The sequence below is a fragment of the Seriola lalandi genome, unplaced genomic scaffold (assembly GCF_002814215.2).
Source record: "Seriola lalandi dorsalis isolate HSWRI2012SDOR001 ecotype SW California unplaced genomic scaffold, Sedor1 jcf7180002054991, whole genome shotgun sequence".
Lineage (NCBI taxonomy): Eukaryota > Metazoa > Chordata > Actinopteri > Carangiformes > Carangidae > Seriola > Seriola lalandi.
Genome location: NW_019525540.1, coordinates 113,352 through 132,564, shown reverse-complemented (window position 1 = coordinate 132,564; position 19,213 = coordinate 113,352). Strand labels below are relative to the sequence as shown.

The following is a 19,213-nucleotide window of genomic DNA, read 5'->3' as shown; positions in this document are numbered from 1 at the left end:
ATTCCTAATGCATTATTTATTCCCAGTATTTTGGGAATAACTTTGGGAAAAATTGGAATTTTAACACCAAAAGTCATAGCACCTCTTTCGGGATCAAGACGCACGTTTTGATATATATATTACCGGGGTTTTCTCAAAGCTGCAAGGCGAGTTACGCGCCAAAATTTGGCGGAAGAATAATAATAAGCCTGAGGAATATTAATTGATACACTCCTCTCAGCTGTTCTAGCTGTAGAGGAGCTGAGCACCCGCGGCACTAATAAGAAATATATAAGAAATATATAAGAAGATAGAACTGGTATTAAAGCACTTGTAGTGCTGCTGATGAGCAGGTGACGCTTCAGTACTGGACTACTGAGTACTGGTTTAAACTGTATGAAGGAGCTGTGATGGTAGAAGGGACAGTGTTAATGACTGTGGTATCCATAGTAACAGTACTGTAGTTGTGTACTCATGAGTGTGGCGGTACCTTGAGGAAGGGGATGAGGTAGGGCTGTGGGGAGGACTTCAGCTCAGCCTGCAGCCGAGTGGTGAACTCCTCAGGCTCAATCTTAGCATCCTGAGAGGACACACAGAACCTCGTTAGGACACACAGAACCTCGTTAGGACACACAGAACCTCGTTAGGACACACAGAACCTCGTTAGACAGCAGACAGAACCTCGTTAGACAGGAGACAGAACCTCTTTAGGAAACGACACACAGAACCTCGTTAGACAGGACACACAGAACCTCTTTAGGACACACAAAACCTCGTTAGATCAAGTCCAATCAAACTAAAGAGTGTCTTACGAGTAGGTCCTGCACCAGGGCCTTCACATTCTTGGAGGTATCTGGGGAGGGCGAGTTGTGGGACGCCAGCTTGATGAGCGTGGCGAGGAAGTTCTTGCATTTCTTCACGTTTTCTTGCATTTCCTGTCGGAGACATTAAAACGTTAGAAACCAGCAGCGCTGACACAACCTCCGTCAGCTGCACGGGACACCGTCCTCACCTGGGAAACCACGGTGACTCTGGCGGGGGGCGTGACTGCGGGAGCGGCGGGGGTCGTGCTGGTCAGGGGGGCGGACGTGACACCGGCTGACTTGGCCACGGTCGTCCCCCCCGCTGTTATCACCGTCGGGGCCTTCTGAGGGGTCGTCATCTTCACCGACACCGCCGTAGTGCCGGGGGCCACGGTGATGGCCTTCTGGGAAACAAGACCACCATCAAGGACAGGAAGCACCATGATAATTAAACAATGAATTCAATTCTCATTTTTAACTGGAGTTGTGACGGGTCGTCGTCGTCTTACCGACCTGGTTCTGCATCTTATTGCATATTTAAAAGCCTCTCATGATCTACACACACGGATCTGTTTGTATGGATTGTTGTATGAAAACGTATCTGAATGTACTTCACTGAAAATGTGTATTTCTATTCATTTGTTCTTTTCTGTGGTCAGGTCACTTGTAGATTAGATCTGGATCTCAATGCGACTTCCTGCTTCAGTAAAATGTATGTAAATGATTGAGCTGATCAGATTCAGTGTGATCAGGATGTGTTCAGGTGATGTCACTGAACTGGATGGAGGACTGAGACTGTTCTGGGTCACAGAGTCGACTCCTGTTTGTACCAAGTGGAAACGTAAGTGTAAACATGTGGTCGTCAGATAATGTGAGAGGACGGCGGCTCTGACGGTTGGACCCTCCAGTAATTTAAAGCGTCCTCATGCTGGGGAGGGGCGTGCAGCAGAGGGACGATTCATCTGCTTCAACATTCATCAGAATTCCTCAGCTGATTATTCTGAGCCCTGGTTCCTGATGCGAGCGTCTGGACGACGAGGGGACGGGAAATACAAACCTGGACAGTGGTGGTGGAGGGAGACTGAACCATTCTGGTGGGAGCGGGGGAGGCCAGGCGGACGGTCTGAGGTGTACCAGGAGCCTGCAGACAACACAGAAGGAAAACACATGACCTTATGTAACAGTAAAACATCCAGAGAATCATAATGAGTAGTTCATGTGAGGACACAGGAGCAGAGGTGTGGGAGACACTGGGAACATCAGATGAACTGATTCTTTCACTTTCACTTAGTTTTCTTCAATTTCTTCTCTGATGCATTTCACACACTTTTATTTTCTGTAGCAATTAATCTGCTGATTATTTTCTTGACTAACTGTTTCATCATTCGGTCAAAAAACAAACAAAAATGTCTGAAAGTTCAACGTGATGACACCGAACATCTGGAGGCGAAGCAGGTTTTATCAGCTGTCAGCGCCTTCAGCCACGTCCTGACTGACACATAACAAACCTAACATGAGTCAAATGAACCACAGCGATTAACTACAGTGATTAACCAGTTATAGTGATAACTCACATGTAAACAGTAACACTACCCGCCTGACATTTCTACCGTGATGGAAACTGTGTCATCTCTACAGACGTTCACTTCCCTGTGACAGCACACACACTCTCACACACACACACACACACTCTCACACACACACACACACACTCTCACACACTCACTCACTCACACTCACGCACACACATGCACACACACACACACACACACACACACACACACACACACGCACACACACGCACACACACACACACACACGCACGCGGCCTGGAGGAGCCGGGGATCGAACCAGCGACCCTCTGATTACTGGACTTCTTGCATTAACTCAGCAGCAGAACACAGTACAGTTCAGAAAGCTCAGTGAAGAAAGGACCAGATTTATGAAGTACCAGTCCATTAGAACAGACCCAGTCCTGGTCCCGGTCCTGGTCCCGGTCTCTACTGTTAACTGACGTCTACACCTCTATTAGAAACTTTTCTCTAACTGATGAAACAGGTTCCGACATCAGACGGACCACCTGACACCACGTCATCATTATTTCAATTCAACATTGAATTAATGTGATTTTCACTTCGACCAGAACCGAGACCTACCGTGGTGGCGGTGCTGACCCGGATGGTGGCCCCGGCCGTCGGCGTCGCTGGTCTCTGGGTGATGCTGGCCACCGTCTGGGCCTGCTGTGTCTTGGCCTGAGCCTGGGCCAGGACCTGCTGGGGGACCATCACCAGCTGACCGGTCTCTGTCCGGACCAGAACCATACCTGAGGGGAGACGGGACACTGGGTTAGTACCAACATGGGGATCCTGTGGTCCTGGTCCGGAGGCGGCCTGATTCACTGAAGCCGTGAACAGTAAATGTTGGTTTACTCGCCTCCTGAATATCAACACCATCGCGTTTCACTGCAACTGATCCGATTATTTCCTCGACTCACGGATCAATTGTTTTTTCTATAAAATGTCAGATACAATGAAAAACTCAAATTTTTCCCACAGGTGACGTCATCATGTGTTTTGTTTTGACTGAACCTCATATCTTCAGTTTCCTTTAAGAACCAGGTTTTTACTTCAGTACGACTAAAACATTATTTCTGATTGTAAGAAGAGCAGAAGCTAATTAATGCTCTGATGATCCACTCATCGTTAGTGGACGTGTCTGGGTCCAAACTCAGAGACGCCGTCACCCCCACCTCACAATAAATACACAGCCATCTTTTCAAAAACCCAGAAAGCTCTGAAGGTTCTTCAAACATCTGGATGAAAAAAAACTAAACTAAACTGTTGCAACAGACAGAAGATTTTTCCCTCCAGATGTTCGAGGAGTCTCAAAGGATTCTGGGAAATCCTTCAGAAAAGCAGGAAGTGATGTTAAACCTCCTTCTAGGTTTATCAAACATCAGCTGTTGGTTTTCAGCTCAGAGGGAGCTACAGCGACCTATATGTGCTGTGTCATCAGAGGTGACATCACCCGACAACAGGTGACCCTTCAGGTCAGGTGGAGGTGTACAACCCTTGTGTTTGCTCACCAGGAGGCATGGTGAACCCGGGGGGCAGCTGGATGGTGGTCTGCTGCTGGGGCCGGACAGCCAGAGGAAGCTGAGGAGCAGCCGCCCGGGTGGAGCTCGCCACGAGCCCGGGTCTCTGCTGCTGGATGGAGGTGGCCACCACCGGAGCGCCCGGCGGCCTCACCACAGCCACTGCGGGCTGACCCACTCCGTTCATCGCAGGCTTCACCCCTGCAGCAGCCAGGGTGACGGCGGCCGTACTGGTCCCAGTCTGAGTCTGGCTGATGGGGGATTGGGCTGCAGCTGGAGGGGGGGTGCTCGTCAGGATGACAGTGTTTCCAGAGACCGGCTGGCTGGGCACCAGCATCTTGGTGTGCATCAGAGGGTTGCTGTGGTTCATGACCTGAGAGGTGGAAGCTGATGGGGAGGGGGCACCCTGGGTCACCAGCTGGCCACCCTTAGGGTCTACCCCGTTCTGGGCGACGCTGGCCACCGGGCTGGGGTGTCTCTGCAAAGCCACAGCGGGAGACGCCACTGAGGACTGAGGTACCGGGAAACTCGGCTGTGAAGCCATGGAGGCGATGATAGCGGACCCCCCAGCACTGACAGTACTTATAACAGTGCTGGCCCCGGCTGGTGGAGGGACCGCGGGCGAGTTCACCAACTTTACAGCTCCGCCGTTTCCGTTTAAACTTTGCAGTCCGGGAGACCCGGTCCTGATCGCCTCAGCCGCGGGGACGATGGAGGAGCTGGGAGCCGCGCTCGGACCCAGGACAGCCGCCCGGTGGAAGCTAGCAGCGGCGGGCTGAGTGGTCAAAGTTACGGGTCCCGGTCCGGGGGAAGCAGTCGGGGGAGCTGCTCCAACTGTTTGTAGCCCAGCTCCGGCGGTGATTACGGCCCCGGCAGCGATGGAGGAGGTAGAGGAGGAAAGGGTTTGAACGGAGAGAGGCTCATTAGCGCCGGGTTCCTGGGTTAACCCCGCTTTCGGATGCCCTTGTTGCGGCTCCACAGACCCCACTTGATCGCGCACTTTCCCTGAGAACTGACCCACGGCGGCCGGAGCTGCCTCCCGTTTTCCGTCGGAATACGAAGCAGCGGGAGTCTTTCGGTCGCCCAGTTGAGATTCCAGAGAGCCGACCAAGTCGCTAACGGCTTTCTCGTCCACCTCATTGAAGAGCATGTCCTCCAGTGGGTCGGAGGCTCCCGCCATCTTTGATGTCGGACCGTTGTGCAAATCGTATTTTAGAATGTACGCATGCGCCGAGGATCTGGCTGGTTTTCGAGCATAGAAACAGAGCAGATAGATTTTCTGTGGGCGCTGTGGCGGTAACTAGGTGTGTGTTGCAGGTACAACTCTACAGTAGCTGACTTACACACATCTATAGTTAATGAGTGTAAAGTTAGAAACTGACAGTGGCTTCAGTTTTTTATACTGATTCATAGTTTTTCGGTTATTTAAAAAAGAAAAAGTAATTTACATAACAGATTACTGGGCGGCCGTTACTGGACACAGAGGTTCTGTTCTGTTGACATTTTGTAGGAGGGTGGGGGCCTTTTACAGGACTGTGCCCAGGGGCCTGTTGTCTCATACTCTGTCCCATCCATTAGTAAACATATAAACCTGCAGAGGTTTGTTATGACCCAGATACATCCCAAGTGGCCCAGCTGCAGTCTAATGGAAAATGTTATTCTCTCTGTCCTAAGGATGAAGTAGTCCAATCATCACCATCTGCTTTAAGCCCGAATAAATACCTGACCTTAATATTCTTTTATCTTTCTTTATTACATCCTCTGTACATTTTATCTAGATTTTTAGATTGTTGTAGCTCTAAACCTTTAGATTATTTACTTAAGTAAAAGTACCAGTTCAACAGTGTAAATTACTAGAGACCATGTTGTGATGAGATCACACATGTTAAGGTTCGACCCATCAGTACGCAGTAGTCATTACTACATTATTCAATCAGTACTTAGTGGTCAAACAATGTATCAGAATAATATATGCTAAATTACTGATTTTGATTATTGATATATTAATATATTCATTAGTTTAATGCTGCAGATGGTGAAGGTGGAGCTAATTTTTACTCCAGGGCAGTTGGTGAATTTTACCAAGAGATCAATTAAATCTTTTCTTGACCCAAATATATAATAATATCATATATAATGATAAATAATAAATACATATATATTATTATTATGATACATGATAATTTACTTGAATAAATATAGTGCAGTAGAAATAACAATATTTCCCTATAAAGTCTAGTGAAGTGTACAAGTACCTCAGAATGGTCACTAAGTACAGTACTTTAGTAAATATACTTAGTTACTTTGCTCCTCTGAGTGTCAAGTTTTTCTGTGGACAGTGGGACACATGAGGTGATCAACATGCGGCCTGTGCTTTCTCTTCTATTCTGCGAGGATCTACACTTCAGGACGAAGCGTAACCCCGCGAGATTATGAGTTCCCGTCAGCCCCCGCGCTCAGAGCCATCCGATGGAGGAGGAGGTGGCCATGTTGTAGCGGGGTACAGCGAACCCTAGGAGGAACACTACCTGAGACGTTTGGCATTTAACCGGTACTGATAACCACACGGTTCGGCGGAACCGACCGTTTTCTTCCCTGTCAGAAGTGCCGAGCTGTAGAAGACACCATGAGCGGCGGGACGCCCTACCTCGGCAGCAAAATCAGCCTCATTTCGAAGGCCGAGATCCGCTACGAAGGGATCCTGTACACCATCGACACCGAGAACTCCACCGTCGCATTGGCTAAAGGTGACGCTGCTCCCGGCTAGAGATGCTGCAGCACCGGCTAGCACCGGTCGCTGCGGGAGTGTAGAGTCTGTGTTCACAGTTCATAATTAACGATTAAAATATGACTCAGCTCCGGGTGGAAAGTGTTAATCGCTCCGCAGGTTTGATCCAAAACAGATTAATAACGTTAGCCAGGCGGCTAGCGTTAGCTCGCTAACATGCTAACAGCCAAAGCGGCACGGTGAGATGCGTCAGTCCGGCTAACAGCAGGGATACTTCGGCCAGACGGAGAGTCTGCCGACCCGAAACATTACGAAACGGAACCATCCTGTAGAAGACAGCATTCGGCTCAGTTTAAATCACATATAAATGTATGTGGGCAGATTAATATTAATCCCTGTGTGTAACATTAGCCTGCTATCGTTAGCATGGCGGTCGGTGGCTCTGAAATGTCACTTAAACCAAACAAGAAATACAATATTAATTTATATACTTCTGTTACAACTGACTGTTTTCAGTCGGTTACACCTGCTAACGAAGCTGCATCACCTGCTGCCCGACCGCCTGAACCTGTGACGTCACTGAGTGCGCACTCGACTCACCTGTTAAACAACAGATTATGACGACAAAACTATTAATGAAACCTCAGCTGCTCTTTATGTAATGTAACGGCCAACCATGTGACAGTGAAGTACACGCCACTGTACAAGTGGTGTGGGTAAACATTAGCTCATAATATCAGGGTGAAGTGTAAATATACAGATACATGAGGTCAGTAAATCTGCTTACATACACCAGATAACCCTCCAGCTCTTGTTTTCATTACTGATTAAACTGATGAGTATTTTTTAGATCTATCTGTCCATATTATGTCTTTAAAATGTCACAAATTTCCCTGGTATCTGCACGTCTTTACACCTTCTACAACGCTGATTTCACTTTCCACTAAACAGGCCTTTAAAGGTATTAAGTCTAAAATTTCAAAGGTATTAATTTCTTTAATCTGCAGTGAAGTTAGTGACAACAGGTTTTTTTTTGTGGTTTTATTACAAGCTGTCTGAAAAATATTTAGTTCTGTTGTTATAGGCCTCTAATTTTATGTTGAATTCATACATGGACCATAAAGTAGTTGGTGAGTTTTAAATTGATCCATTCATCTGTTTTCTGCTGTGTCTCCGGGTCATGGTTAATAACATTGTAAGGAGTTATAGTCAAATACAATAATATTATAATACAAAATAATGTGATACAAATGTCAATAAATCCATGCACTGTGTGAATAGTTCTAGTTGCTACTGGTTTTACCCAACATCGTTCATACTGTGCTCAGTATGACTGTGGAACGTATTGAAATGAATTATACATGTATTAAAGATGGTGAACCTGCAGAAATCCCACATTGTATAAAAGGCCGATCACACTTTACCAGAGCTCAACATGACATATATGAAATTCTTGTTCTATCCACCCAACAGGACAAAACCAAACATATTCAACTGACAATATGCAACAGTGCAAAACTATAGAAACAAAAGAAAATATTCACAGCGACGTTAGCAGCTAATGTCACAGTTATGAAAAACTAAAACCCAAAATTAGTTAATTCGATTATCAAATAATGTTTGTTTAATTTTCCAAAGTAAAAATGCCAAGTGTTCACTGTTGATCTGAAGATGTCACCTTGGGTCATTTTCACTGTTTTCTGACATTTTCTAGACAAAACAATTAATAGATTAATTGAGAAAATATTTTAATCAATAATGAAAATAATTGTAATTTGTAGCCAAACGTTTGGATCAGAACCTGCAGGCTGAGTCAGCAGAGACAGTATGAAGTTTAAGTCGAATCAAATTGTATAATGTAAATGTATAAAAGCACTAATGTAAAATGTTAAGTGAACTTTTAGATGCTGATGACATGCCCACCCTGTTAGTTGACCTTTGACCTGTGGTTCTGACCGGACGCTGTCTTCTGCCTGTCAGTTCGTTCCTTTGGAACAGAGGACCGCCCCACCGACAGACCCATCCCTCCTCGAGATGACACCTTTGAGTACATCATCTTCAGAGGCAGCGACATCAAGGACCTGACTGTGTGCGAGCCGCCCAAACCGACATGCTCTCTTCCTCAGGACCCTGCGATCGTCCAGGTTCGTCCTCACCTCCGCTCTGTGTCGGACTTTATATTCATACTGTGGTTCACAGAGAAACATTCACCATCTGTTCTCCTCCTCAGTCGTCCATGGGCTCCAGCTCCTCGTCCTCCGCTGCCGCTGCCCCCACCCCCTTCCAGTCTGCCGGTTCCTATGGACTCTTCAACCGGGCCCCAGTTCCTGCCTACAACCAGTTCAGCACCAGCCCCCTGGTTTCTCCTCAGTTTGGACCCGTCGGTGTTGGTAGGAGCATGAGCTTTGATCCGTGTGGTGGGAGGAAGTTAGTGTGTATTATGGTAAAAGTCAAACTCTCTGTGGGGGCGGAGCATGATGTCCACGGGTTCAGAGTCTCTCTGTGACGCTTTACTACATGAATCATGAAACACTAACTTTTTTACTTGTTTGCAGACGAACCACAACAGATAATTATTACAAATCAATAACATGATAATAAATGAAGCAGAGTAAATGGCTCTGAGAGGAAACTCTAAATCTACAGAAAAACAAAGTTCCAGTAAATATAAATGTCTTGTTTCTGATTCTGTGGCTGTGTCGCACTGTCAGACGCTTTTCATTAGCAGCTCAGATGATTAATATTTAAAAAAAAAATAAGCAGATTAATCAATAATAAAAATGACATTTCAATCATTTTCATCATTTGAAAAAAACTGAAAACCTTTGGACTATTTTCTGACATTTTATAGGATTGATAATTAATTGATTGATTGAGGAAAATAATTGGCAGATAAATCAATAATATAAACAACTGACTGTTTGGTTTTGTCACATTCCGACTGTTTGTTGTTTTTATTGGACAGACGGCGCTGTGACATCACGATGCTCGTCACAGCCTCAGATATCAGACACGGTTCACTTCACACGGCTGCACATCAGCATTTAAAGGAAGCGAGAGTGTTGTTGCCCTCAGCTCTCTTCCTGCCGTTCCCCCCAAACAGGACGCTCAGTGCGCTCCTTTGTGAGCGACACGGCCTCGACCCGGTCTCAGAGCGGCGCTCTGGGCTCTGCCCCCCCCTCTGACTCGCGGTCTCTGGGTTCTGTTGTAACCGCAGGTAAAAACCTGCAGGAAGCCGCTGGAGCAGAGAATCTCTGACGTGTGTTTACTCGCCGCATCAGGTGGAACTAAATCACACCTGACTGGAGGGTGAAATCTCCCAGTCAACACAAACGCCCCTTCACTCACACAGTCAGAGCATGTGTGTGTTGTTGACACGTCTTCCTGTTTGAACCGTCAGACTCTCTGTGTTTCCTCGTCCTGACAGACAGTAATGAGTCAGTGTCGGATTAAAACTTCCTCCGGTTTCAGAAACTGCATGAGTGAATTTTAACGATGAGTTTCCTCGTTCTCAGAAGCCTAACTGCACGCCCTCCTCTAGAACCTGCACGTCCTGTTCACCCAGGCGCCACGCTTTAATGTGAGCAGTCATTTTCTCTCAGGCGGACCTCACACCTGTACTTCAGGTAATTTGGTCCAGAACAAGAGAAGAAAGATCCACTGCTGTTCCTGGGTCAGTTCACACTGATTGGAAGTCGTACAGGCTGACAGGTCACTCTCTGACCGGACAGATACATGGACCCAGAGTTAGTTTATTTATGAAGATGATGATGAGGCTGAACCTTCCTCACATTAATGAAACAAACAGAAACACTGCTCACCCACGATCAGCTGATGTAGTCCAGGTGTGTCCCACTAACCCTGATCCCTGTTCTGGTTCTCGTCCAGGCCGCAGCAGCCCCAGCCTGGACCCTCTGAGGAAGAGCCCCACCCTGGACCAGGTGATCCAGACGGCTCCTTCGGCCCCGACCGCCGCCACCACGGCTCCGGCCCCCGGCCTGGGGCGCAGGAGCCCCACCCACGGTCGCACGGCCCCCCCCACCGCCGGGCAGAGCAGCCAGAAGCTCCAGCACCAGGATGGCGTGGATGCAAGGAGGGGTGAGACTGTGAGGGGAGGCCGCAGCAGCCAGGGCTGGTCTGCACCCCGAACCATCTCCGCCTCTCACATCACCGCTGTAGATAGGGCTCCCACCGCAGGGCTTCCCCACTCTATCTTTAGCCACTCAGGTGAGACCTCAGGCCAGAGACCAGCACACTGCTCTGATCTGTTGTCACGTGTGGAGTTGTGTTGGTGCCCCCTCCCTGAGCGCTGCGGGACACTTTGAGCACAGACAAAGAGTTTTACAAGCACATGTTTGATCCTGTGGCAACTCTGAAATTTCCTCTGAGCTTCATTTGAGCCGTTTGTGACATTTCATGTGAAACTTTCTGCACAAAGTGAAAGTTGACAGTCTAATTGTGCCTTAACATTAGCTTGCTAGGCTAACTTAGCTTTTTTGGGAGTTATTTTTTTCTTATTTATTTATTTATTTATTTATTTATCTTTTCTTTTCAAATAATATTTTCTCTTAGTAATTCTTTTTTGGAGGATTTGTTTTGAGAGTCATAGAAATAAACTTTTGAAATAATTTTTTACAGTGAACAAAGTTTCACCTTCTACAGTGTTAAAATGTTTGATTTGACACCTGGATCGTTCATATGAGAAAATTGTGGATGAACTTGCAAAAACATTTCCTTATCATCAGTGGTGGCCATCTTGAACTTTTGAGTGGCTAACGTGTAGAGAGTAAAACCTGAGCAGGATTTGTCTGAAGGTTGCAGTTACCAGCTGTGGTATAGATCTAAACAACACAGATGTGCCAGGTTTCAGCCCTCAGGGAAAATAAATCCTTTTTCCACAGTTTATTAACCAGGAAGTGATTTTATATTCAAATAAACAACAGAGCTGCTCACTGTCTTTATCTGCTGTGACTCAATCATCAAGAATCAAATGGGATTGAAATCTGGACTTTGGATCTGAGCACTCATCTCCTGATTAGATCCAGTTGTATGAATGTGCTTGTTAAACCTCTGTCTGTGCTCACAGTGCCCCCCCCCCCCGTCGTTCTCCAGGATGAGGCACAGACGTAACTCCAGTGTCATGCTAAAGAATCATTTCCACTCTGTGATGTGTTAACGTTTTGTTCCAGAGTCCAGCTCTGTGCAGTTTAGGAGTGTAGAGCCACAGGGCTGTTTTCTGTGACTAAAAGACTCTGCTGTTCCAGGCACAGACGTCCAGAAAGTCCCCAAACCAGAGTCTGAGCAGGCGCGAGGGGAAGGCAGGGATACCAGTAAACGTTCCACAGGTTAACCCCGCCCCCTTCCCTCCCCCCTCCGGCTCTCAATCCATCCTCAACAGCCCATTCAGACTCTGCATGCCTGTCAAGCTTTTCCTTTGGGCGGCGAAGCCCCACACTCATCCTCTGCAGCCGCTCCAGCCCGACCATCCGTCTGTGGCGTGTGTTTCTTTGCTGGTGAACGTGTGTGCAGATTGACATGCTGTTGGTCATGTCAATGGAGCGGAGGCGGGACTCGCCTCCTCGTCTTCAGACCGGTGAACGCCGCAGAATGCTCCCTGTGCTGTGGTGGTGCTGTCCATCAGTACATGAATGACTGACTGCATTTCCTCCATGTTTGATGTGACGTTTCTTTCTTTCTGGACTCGTATGAAGCTCCAGCCAAGCTGCCGCCTCACCGCACTTGGCTCTTTGCTAACTCATGTTAAAGACTGAGACCTCCTCCACCATCGGTTTACTTCCTCATGTGTTGCCATGTTTTCTTTTGTTTGCTGGTTTTGTTCCGCTCCACCTGTTCAAACCCGCTCACCTGTGACGACTGATGTAGCGTTTCTCCTCTGTGCTTCAACAGCTGCCGGAGCGCCGGTGAACCGCCGTGGGCGAGGGGGCGGGCACCGCGGCAGAGGGCGCTTCAACGTCCGCAGAGACGGACCCATGAAGTTTGAGAAGGACTTTGACTTCGAGAGCGCCAACGCTCAGTTCAACAAGGAGGAGATCGACAGAGAGTTCCAGAGCAAGCTGAAGCTGAAAGGTTTTTATTTTCTACCAAGTAAATTCATTCATTCAGGTTAAAGTACTACAGCCAGTACTACACCTGAGTACACATTTGAAGTACTTGTTGGTACATGTATGCTGCTATATTGTGTACTTTTACTCCTCCACAACTGAGATGCATCAATGTGAAAGCTGTTGTCTTTTTGCGTCTGTAGTGGAGATCACCATGGAAACCTCAGAGTTCATCCTCTAATCTCATGGTTTTATAATAATAATAATAAACTTTATTAAAACAGCACTTTCCACACACAGGGCGCAGCTCAAATAGAAAGAGAGAAATCACTAACCAGCAGAAATTAAAACTGTTAATTAAAAGCTTAATGAACAGGTGAGTTTTCAGTCGTCCCGCTCGTATTTGTTGGTAGTTGTTCCACAGCTGAGGTCACAGCGGGTGAAGAGCTTCCCCTGGTTTATTTTGGGGACATCTAGAAGTCCTGCTGTAGATGAGCTCAGGACTCGTGGAGAGACATTAAATGATGTAAGAGTCAAACCATTAAGAGCTTTGTGCACAAGATAAAGGACTTTAAGGATTGTAGAAGACACAGGGAGCCGGTGCAGGAGGAATCTGCTCCTCGTCTCCTTCTGAATGAAGTTTAAGACGATAAAAAGAGTGAGATAAAAGCATGAACGAGCTGCAGCTCGTTGAGTAAAGAACAGACTCGGTTCTGTTGGTGATGTTGGATTTGAAAGTTAAATCAGAGTCTAAAACTGATCCTCCTCTCCCTCAGACGAGAAGACTGAGAAGACGGAGAAGACGGTGAACGGCGAGGATAAAGGCGACTCCGGCGTGGAAACTCAGAACAGCGAGGGAAACGCCGACGAGGAGTGTGACCCGCTCGGCCCCAACTGCTACTACGACAAGTCCAAGTCCTTCTTCGACAACATCTCCTGCGACGACACCAGGTACGAGTACCTGTTCATGAAGCAGGAGGAGGAGGCGTGGCCGTCACTGTGTACATCCTTTCTCTCTGTCCGTGACCTCACTGATGTTTTCTCTTCTTCAGGAAAGCTAATGAGAAGTCTGGAGGCTTGGGTTTCCCACGGTAAGTGTTGGTCATGTGACCGACCCACAGCACCTGGGTGGAGGCGCTGTGGGTGGATGTAGATCGTTTACAGGTAGAAGTCACGGCCTTCATGTGTCCTTCATCACCATGCTCTGTTGTAAAGACTCTTCACATCAGAGCACACCTAGAGTAATAAGCCAGGTGCGCTCTCTTAAAGTGACAGTACCTGATTATTAAAGAAATTCAATCATTAACATTTTATACATGAAATGTCAATTTGAATAAAAACGTGAATAAAAGTGCTTCAGACAGAAGAGTGAGTTTCTCCTCCTCACCTCCTGCTTGCTCCTCCTGCAGGGAGCGCAGGCAGACCTGGGCGGAGGAGAGGAGGATGAACGCGGAAACATTCGGTATCCCTCTGCGTCAGAGCCGAGGTCGCGGTGGTTACCGTGGACGCGGCGGGATGGGTTTCCGCGGAGGTCGGGGGCGTCCGGCTAGCCGAGGGTCCTTCGGACCACCGCAGGGGGGCGGCGGCTTCAGGGGCGGATACAGAGGAAACCAGGCCGGCCGGGAGTTCGCCGACTTATCAGCATACAGGGTAAACATACATTCTTTATTCATGTTTATTTACTACATGTAACATGTTACAAATCGCCCTGTACATCCTGATGTTACAGACGCAGTTCTGTCTGATAAATGACATGAGACTCAGATGATTGAGTCCTGATTGAAGCAGTCGGCTGGGTTCTCTGATGAGATCGGCAGGTGCTCCTGTGTTGTGGTTTCATCGTGTTGTAAACGTCTGTTTCCTGTTTGTTCCAGAAGGACAACAAAGTGGCTGCGTAGTCCCGACGGGAGGAAGATTCTGCACAAAGGTGGAACTTCTTCACACACAAAAGGAAAACAGATAGTTTGTCAACTAAAATAATGAAGATTGTCCAATTGTTGTATATTTGTCACCAGCACTGGGGTAGACTGCTTGAATGCAACTTAACTTTCCATATCTTTCAACGGTGGAAACGACAACAACAACAACAACAACAAAGCAGTTTATCACAGAAACCATAAAAAAAAACAAAAAAAACAAATTCCAGATCTCTACAAAGTAATTTCCAGGTGGCTGAAGTAATTCTGTGTAAATGTCATATTTCAGAGGGATGCTTTTTGTTTCGCCCTTTTCCTAAACCTGTATTTGATAATATTTTGTTTAGCTGTGGAGGGTCGTCCACGCCACTTCCTGTCACTGACGTAGCTTTATTTGGGGAGGTGGGGACAGTTTCTCCTGTAACTCTGCAACTTCAGCACCAAAATAGGCCACAGGGTCAGTCACACCTTTCTAACATGTATTTTTCTACTATGACATAGACGTTCATCCGTTATCTCGTCAGCCCGCTCACCGTCACCCCTCCCCCCTCCCCGCCGCCCGTCTCCAGTCGCAGTGCTCGTGCGTTTCGCTTCTCACCTGAAACCTCTCCGCGTTTCACCTGCAGCTTGGTTTTTCTCCTCCAGCTGATCCTGAAGTGTTTCCTCGTGTAGGTTTGAAGACGTTTCCTCTCGAGCTGAAAGACGATTAATCTGCAGCTGTTTTCACACAATCCATCGATGGTCGAGTCGTTTTTAACAGTAAAGATTGAAAGATCTGTTGTTACGGAACATTTCAATAGAAACACTTCAGTTTCACAGACCAAACGATTAATCGATTTATTGATGAGGAAAATAGTCGTTAGCTGCAGCTCTACTTTCCTCACTCTGCTCTAACATTAGTGTAGGAAGCTGGTGCTGCTCTACTGGTTTCAGTGGTAGTTTATGCTCCCAGTACACAAGCTGACTCAGAGGGGTCATAGGTCAAACTACTTTTTCCACTCGTTTCTCTGGTTCTTCATCAGGAGCCGCAGGAGCTCCGAGTTCACAGTTCGTTAGTTTAATGAGTTTAATCTGCAGACGAGGGCTGAGATCTGTTCACTGGGTTTTATCTGGCAGCAGAGAGGAAGATTTAACATGTCCACACTGAAACACTTAGAAACAATTAGTCAATCGATCCACAGACAATAATTGGCAGCAACTGATGAGACCATTTCCTGTTTCTCTTCGTCTCGTCACCAAACGAGTTCAGCTCTGAGAAGCTGTGAGGGACATTTTTGACTTTTCATGGACTAAATATATAATCAATTTATTGAAAAAACAATTAGCACATTAATCGAAAGTAATTAATTAATGCAGCTGCAGCTGTACCTGGCTGGAGGCTGCACTGTTGTATGTATTTCCTTTTTTATGTCTGCATTTAATGTGTCATAACCAAATGAAAACATGTTAAACAGACGTTTATTTATCTTTTTTTGTCTCTAAAAACTAAATGAGTCGTTTCATTTTGACATAAAAACACAGTTTACAGTCCAGTGGTGTCCAGCAGGGGGCAGCACCTACAGACACAGTCCTGTCATTAGTGTCCGTGAGCAGGTGAGAGGTGGAGCAGCTGAGTAGCCCCGCCCACACAGGAGTCTTTAAGCTGTAATGTTGAAATGAATAAAGAGAAGAGGTGAACTGCACTTCAGTGTCAGCAGCAGTCATTTATTTCCTGTGGTGTCATTTGATTTGGTTTTTTTTTCTTATTAAAGATGAAAAACATGAAATGCAGACATGAAGAGGAAATACATGATGTGTATTTCACTTTATTTCTTTAACGATTTGTTTTCAATTAGACATTTTAAATCTTCCGGTGCCACGTTACAACCAGACTCCCCTTATACAGCTGTATCAACGGGTTATAACGAGTTCATTAATCAGCTTGTTCACACTTTATCAATCATTTATAAGCTGTTATAACACATGGGATAAAAAGGCCAACAGGGAGCTGTTTCCTGCCAAAAAGTGAATCCTCATGTCTCTCTCCATCATTAGCTGCTGTTTCATCACATTTGTTCAGTTACTAATTAATTCATTATTAATGAACCTTTTCACATCTCTGGCCTGTCGTTTGAGCTGATTCTCCCTCCACCTCCATGTTTCTTTGCTTCTCATTTTTACCACCATTTATTACTGAGTTACTGTTACTCCTGTTAAAAGGAGTGAAACCTCATTTATTAACGCGTTACTAACAGGCTCCAGTTACCAGTTTATATGTTAGTCACTCTAAACATTAATGAGTAGGAAGCGTCAACTTGATCTTGCCAAATAGTGAGCCTGCGTCAATGTAAGAAAACTGTTATAACCTGTTTATAACTGTTTATGATTATAAAGTGTAAACTGAATTAATAACCTGATTATAAACCGTTAATAAATCCTTTATAAGAGGAGCCTGATTGTAAAGCACCAAATCTTCCACAGAGGAGTCAAAGCACTTTTCTAAGATGTAATGACTCTTACAGTTTATACATGTAGTCGTTTGTCGGGCCGCTTCATCAAACACACTAATTAAAAAAAGAAAAACAGGTCTCACCTGTCACAGTTAAACTCCGCCTGAAGCCACTAACTGTCCCGCGGCACTGCTAAAGCTACAGGATGTGATGTCACCTACGACTTCACAATAAAAGACTAGGAAAACGAGCTAGCTGTCCGGGTGTAGCGACGTAGGTCCTTAGCAATATTCATACTCGTTTGTGAGGAAGGAATCGGGTCGGACGAATTATGACTGAATGATCTGACGCCGTCTCGTCTCGGCCTGGCACTTACTAAGTCCAGGAGATTTTGGCGGGAAATGTAAAGAGTTGTACTTTGGAAGTTGGTCAGAAAGTTGGAGAGATTGTATTCTGCTCACAAAGTCTCTGTAACAAAAAAACACCTCGATTGAAAAGGATTTCAGGAATATTGGATCAAACTTTATCATCATAAACAGCTTCGTCTGTTTGGTTTTGTTGCATTAGAGAAAAGAAGAAGCAGTTTAAAATGTACTAAAGTTAAATGAAGGTCTTTTCTAACAGTCTCTCTGCTTCATTACAAATCCCCACTGATCATGAAGATGTCACCTGACGAGCAAAGCTACCTTTAAAGTCTCGCCAGAGCTCAGGAAACGTACAGAACATCATCTTTTCTTGATTGGCCTTAAAGCTGGAGAATCACTAACGTCAGAGATCAGACACTTTGTCGTCTCTGCTGCTGCTGAACTGAGGAGCTCCAGATAAACTGATGGAGTTTAATATGAGTTTAATATGTTTCCTGCTGTTGTAGAAGATTTTCATTTTATTAACACTCCGAAAAACATGAGAAAACGTGCGTCCAGCTGCAGAGACAGATGTGGAGTTTCCATGGAGCCAGAGAAAGAACAGGAATTTATTTTAGTTGAATTAAATTAGAATTTAAATGATGCAGGATAAAAACTAAAAGACAAAACATTTCTTATTTTAATGAGACATTAGAAAGTGATTTATAAGAATGGAGTTGCATCATCACTTTTAAAGGGCCAGTACACATTTCATCTGAAAAATGACTGTGGAAAAAAATACAATTTAAAGAAACTTTGTTAAATTTAATTTTACATTTTAAAGTCATTTAAATACAGAAATAAGGAAACGGAACTATTAATTGGCAAATGTTCGTACATGTATGTTTTACATGAGTTTTCATAATGCATCATTTAAATTCAAATTGATAAATTCATTCAGGCTTTAATCGATTGATCTAATTGATTACTAGTGAGCATCATGCTTCACCTCAGGCTCCATGTGTCTTCAGTCTTTAGCTCATGAAATCACACCTGAGACTCAGGTGTGTGAAGGTGCTGAAGCTGCAGGTCTGACTCTGCTCCTGGTTCAGGTCAGGGACACAGAGACGTCTCCATGTGGTTCCTGATCCGCTCGTCTGAAACATTTCAGGTGTTTGTTCAGGTGTTTGGTTTGATGACAGCAGTGGTTCTCAACTGTTCAGGTGTCGAGACACAACGAAGGACTAAAGTTAGAAGTCTGCATTAACAAGACTTCTCTTTAAATGAGTCAAACAGAGGCTTCAGGCAGGGCTGGATTAACACCCAGGGTCCCCGTCCTCAGGGTCCAGGTTCCTCAGGGTCCAGGTTCCTCAGGGTCCAGGTTCCTCAGGATCCAGGTTCCCTCAGGATCCCGGTTCCTCAGGATCCCGGTTCCTCAGGGTCCAGGTTCCTCAGGGTCCAGGTCCCTCAGGGTCCAGGTCCCTCAGGGTCCAGGTTCCTCAGGTTCCAGGTTCCTCAGGGTCCAGATCCCTCAGGGTCCCGGTTCCTCAGGGTCCAGATCCCTCAGGGTCCAGGTTCCTCAGGGTCCAGGTTCCTCAGGGTCCAGATCCCTCAGGGTCCAGGTTCCTCAGGTTCCAGGTTCCTCAGGGTCCCGGTCCTCAGGGTCCCGGTTCCTCAGGGTCCAGGTTCCTCAGGGTCCCGGTCCTCAGGGTCCCGGTCCCTCAGGGTCCAGGTTCCTCAGGGTCCAGGTTCCCTCAGGGTCCCGGTCCTCAGGGTCCCGGTTCCTCAGGGTCCAGGTTCCTCAGGGTCCAGGTTCCCTCAGGGTCCTGGTCCTCAGGGTCCCGGTTCCTCAGGGTCC

General features: G+C 46.3%; 2 protein-coding genes across 6 annotated transcripts in view; one reads left to right on the top strand and one right to left on the bottom strand.

Moving 5' to 3' along the window:
* Nucleotides 1-5,226, bottom strand: part of LOC111647417 (transcription initiation factor TFIID subunit 4-like) — a 25,333-nt gene extending 20,107 nt beyond the window's left edge. Inside the window, exons 1-6 of one of the 2 annotated variants that reach the window (XM_023397017.2) lie at nt 3,868-5,226; nt 2,939-3,105; nt 1,840-1,923; nt 992-1,183; nt 792-914; nt 470-559 (exon numbers count right to left, since the gene is read on the bottom strand). In XM_023397017.2, the coding sequence (XP_023252785.1) occupies nt 470-559; nt 792-914; nt 992-1,183; nt 1,840-1,923; nt 2,939-3,105; nt 3,868-5,056 (1,845 nt within the window). In that variant the 5' untranslated portion in view covers nt 5,057-5,226. Of the gene's footprint in view, nt 1-469; nt 560-791; nt 915-991; nt 1,187-1,839; nt 1,924-2,938; nt 3,106-3,867 lie in introns of both variants that reach the window. The other variant, XM_023397016.2, reaches the window with a different exon arrangement.
* Nucleotides 5,227-6,330: 1,104 nt separating this feature from the next.
* lsm14aa (LSM14A mRNA processing body assembly factor a) lies at nt 6,331-16,264 on the top strand. 4 transcript variants are annotated; one of them, XM_023397007.2, is made up of 9 exons: nt 6,331-6,623; nt 8,585-8,748; nt 8,835-8,994; nt 10,493-10,702; nt 12,512-12,691; nt 13,443-13,617; nt 13,719-13,757; nt 14,076-14,316; nt 14,541-16,264. In XM_023397007.2, the coding sequence occupies exons 1-9, from the start codon at nt 6,503-6,505 to the stop codon at nt 14,562-14,564; spliced, it is 1,314 nt and encodes a 437-aa protein (XP_023252775.1). In that variant the 5' UTR covers nt 6,331-6,502; the 3' UTR covers nt 14,565-16,264. The 4 variants fall into 4 exon arrangements, with proteins under 4 accessions (XP_023252775.1, XP_023252774.1, XP_023252772.1 ...); XM_023397006.2 differs by having other exon boundaries at nt 10,493-10,831; nt 14,544-16,264; XM_023397004.2 differs by having other exon boundaries at nt 10,493-10,831.
* The last annotated feature ends 2,949 nt before the right edge of the window (nt 16,265-19,213 follow it).

Bases quoted from the DNA above. Each gene is read 5' to 3' on its own strand.
- lsm14aa (XM_023397004.2), top strand. From the start codon at position 6,503: ATGAGCGGCGGGACGCCCTACCTCGGCAGCAAAATCAGCCTCATTTCG. The intron at 8,749-8,834 runs GTTCGTCCTCAC...TCTCCTCCTCAG, and splicing joins AGGACCCTGCGATCGTCCAG to TCGTCCATGGGCTCCAGCTC. The intron at 13,618-13,718 runs GTACGAGTACCT...TCTCTTCTTCAG, and splicing joins ATCTCCTGCGACGACACCAG to GAAAGCTAATGAGAAGTCTG.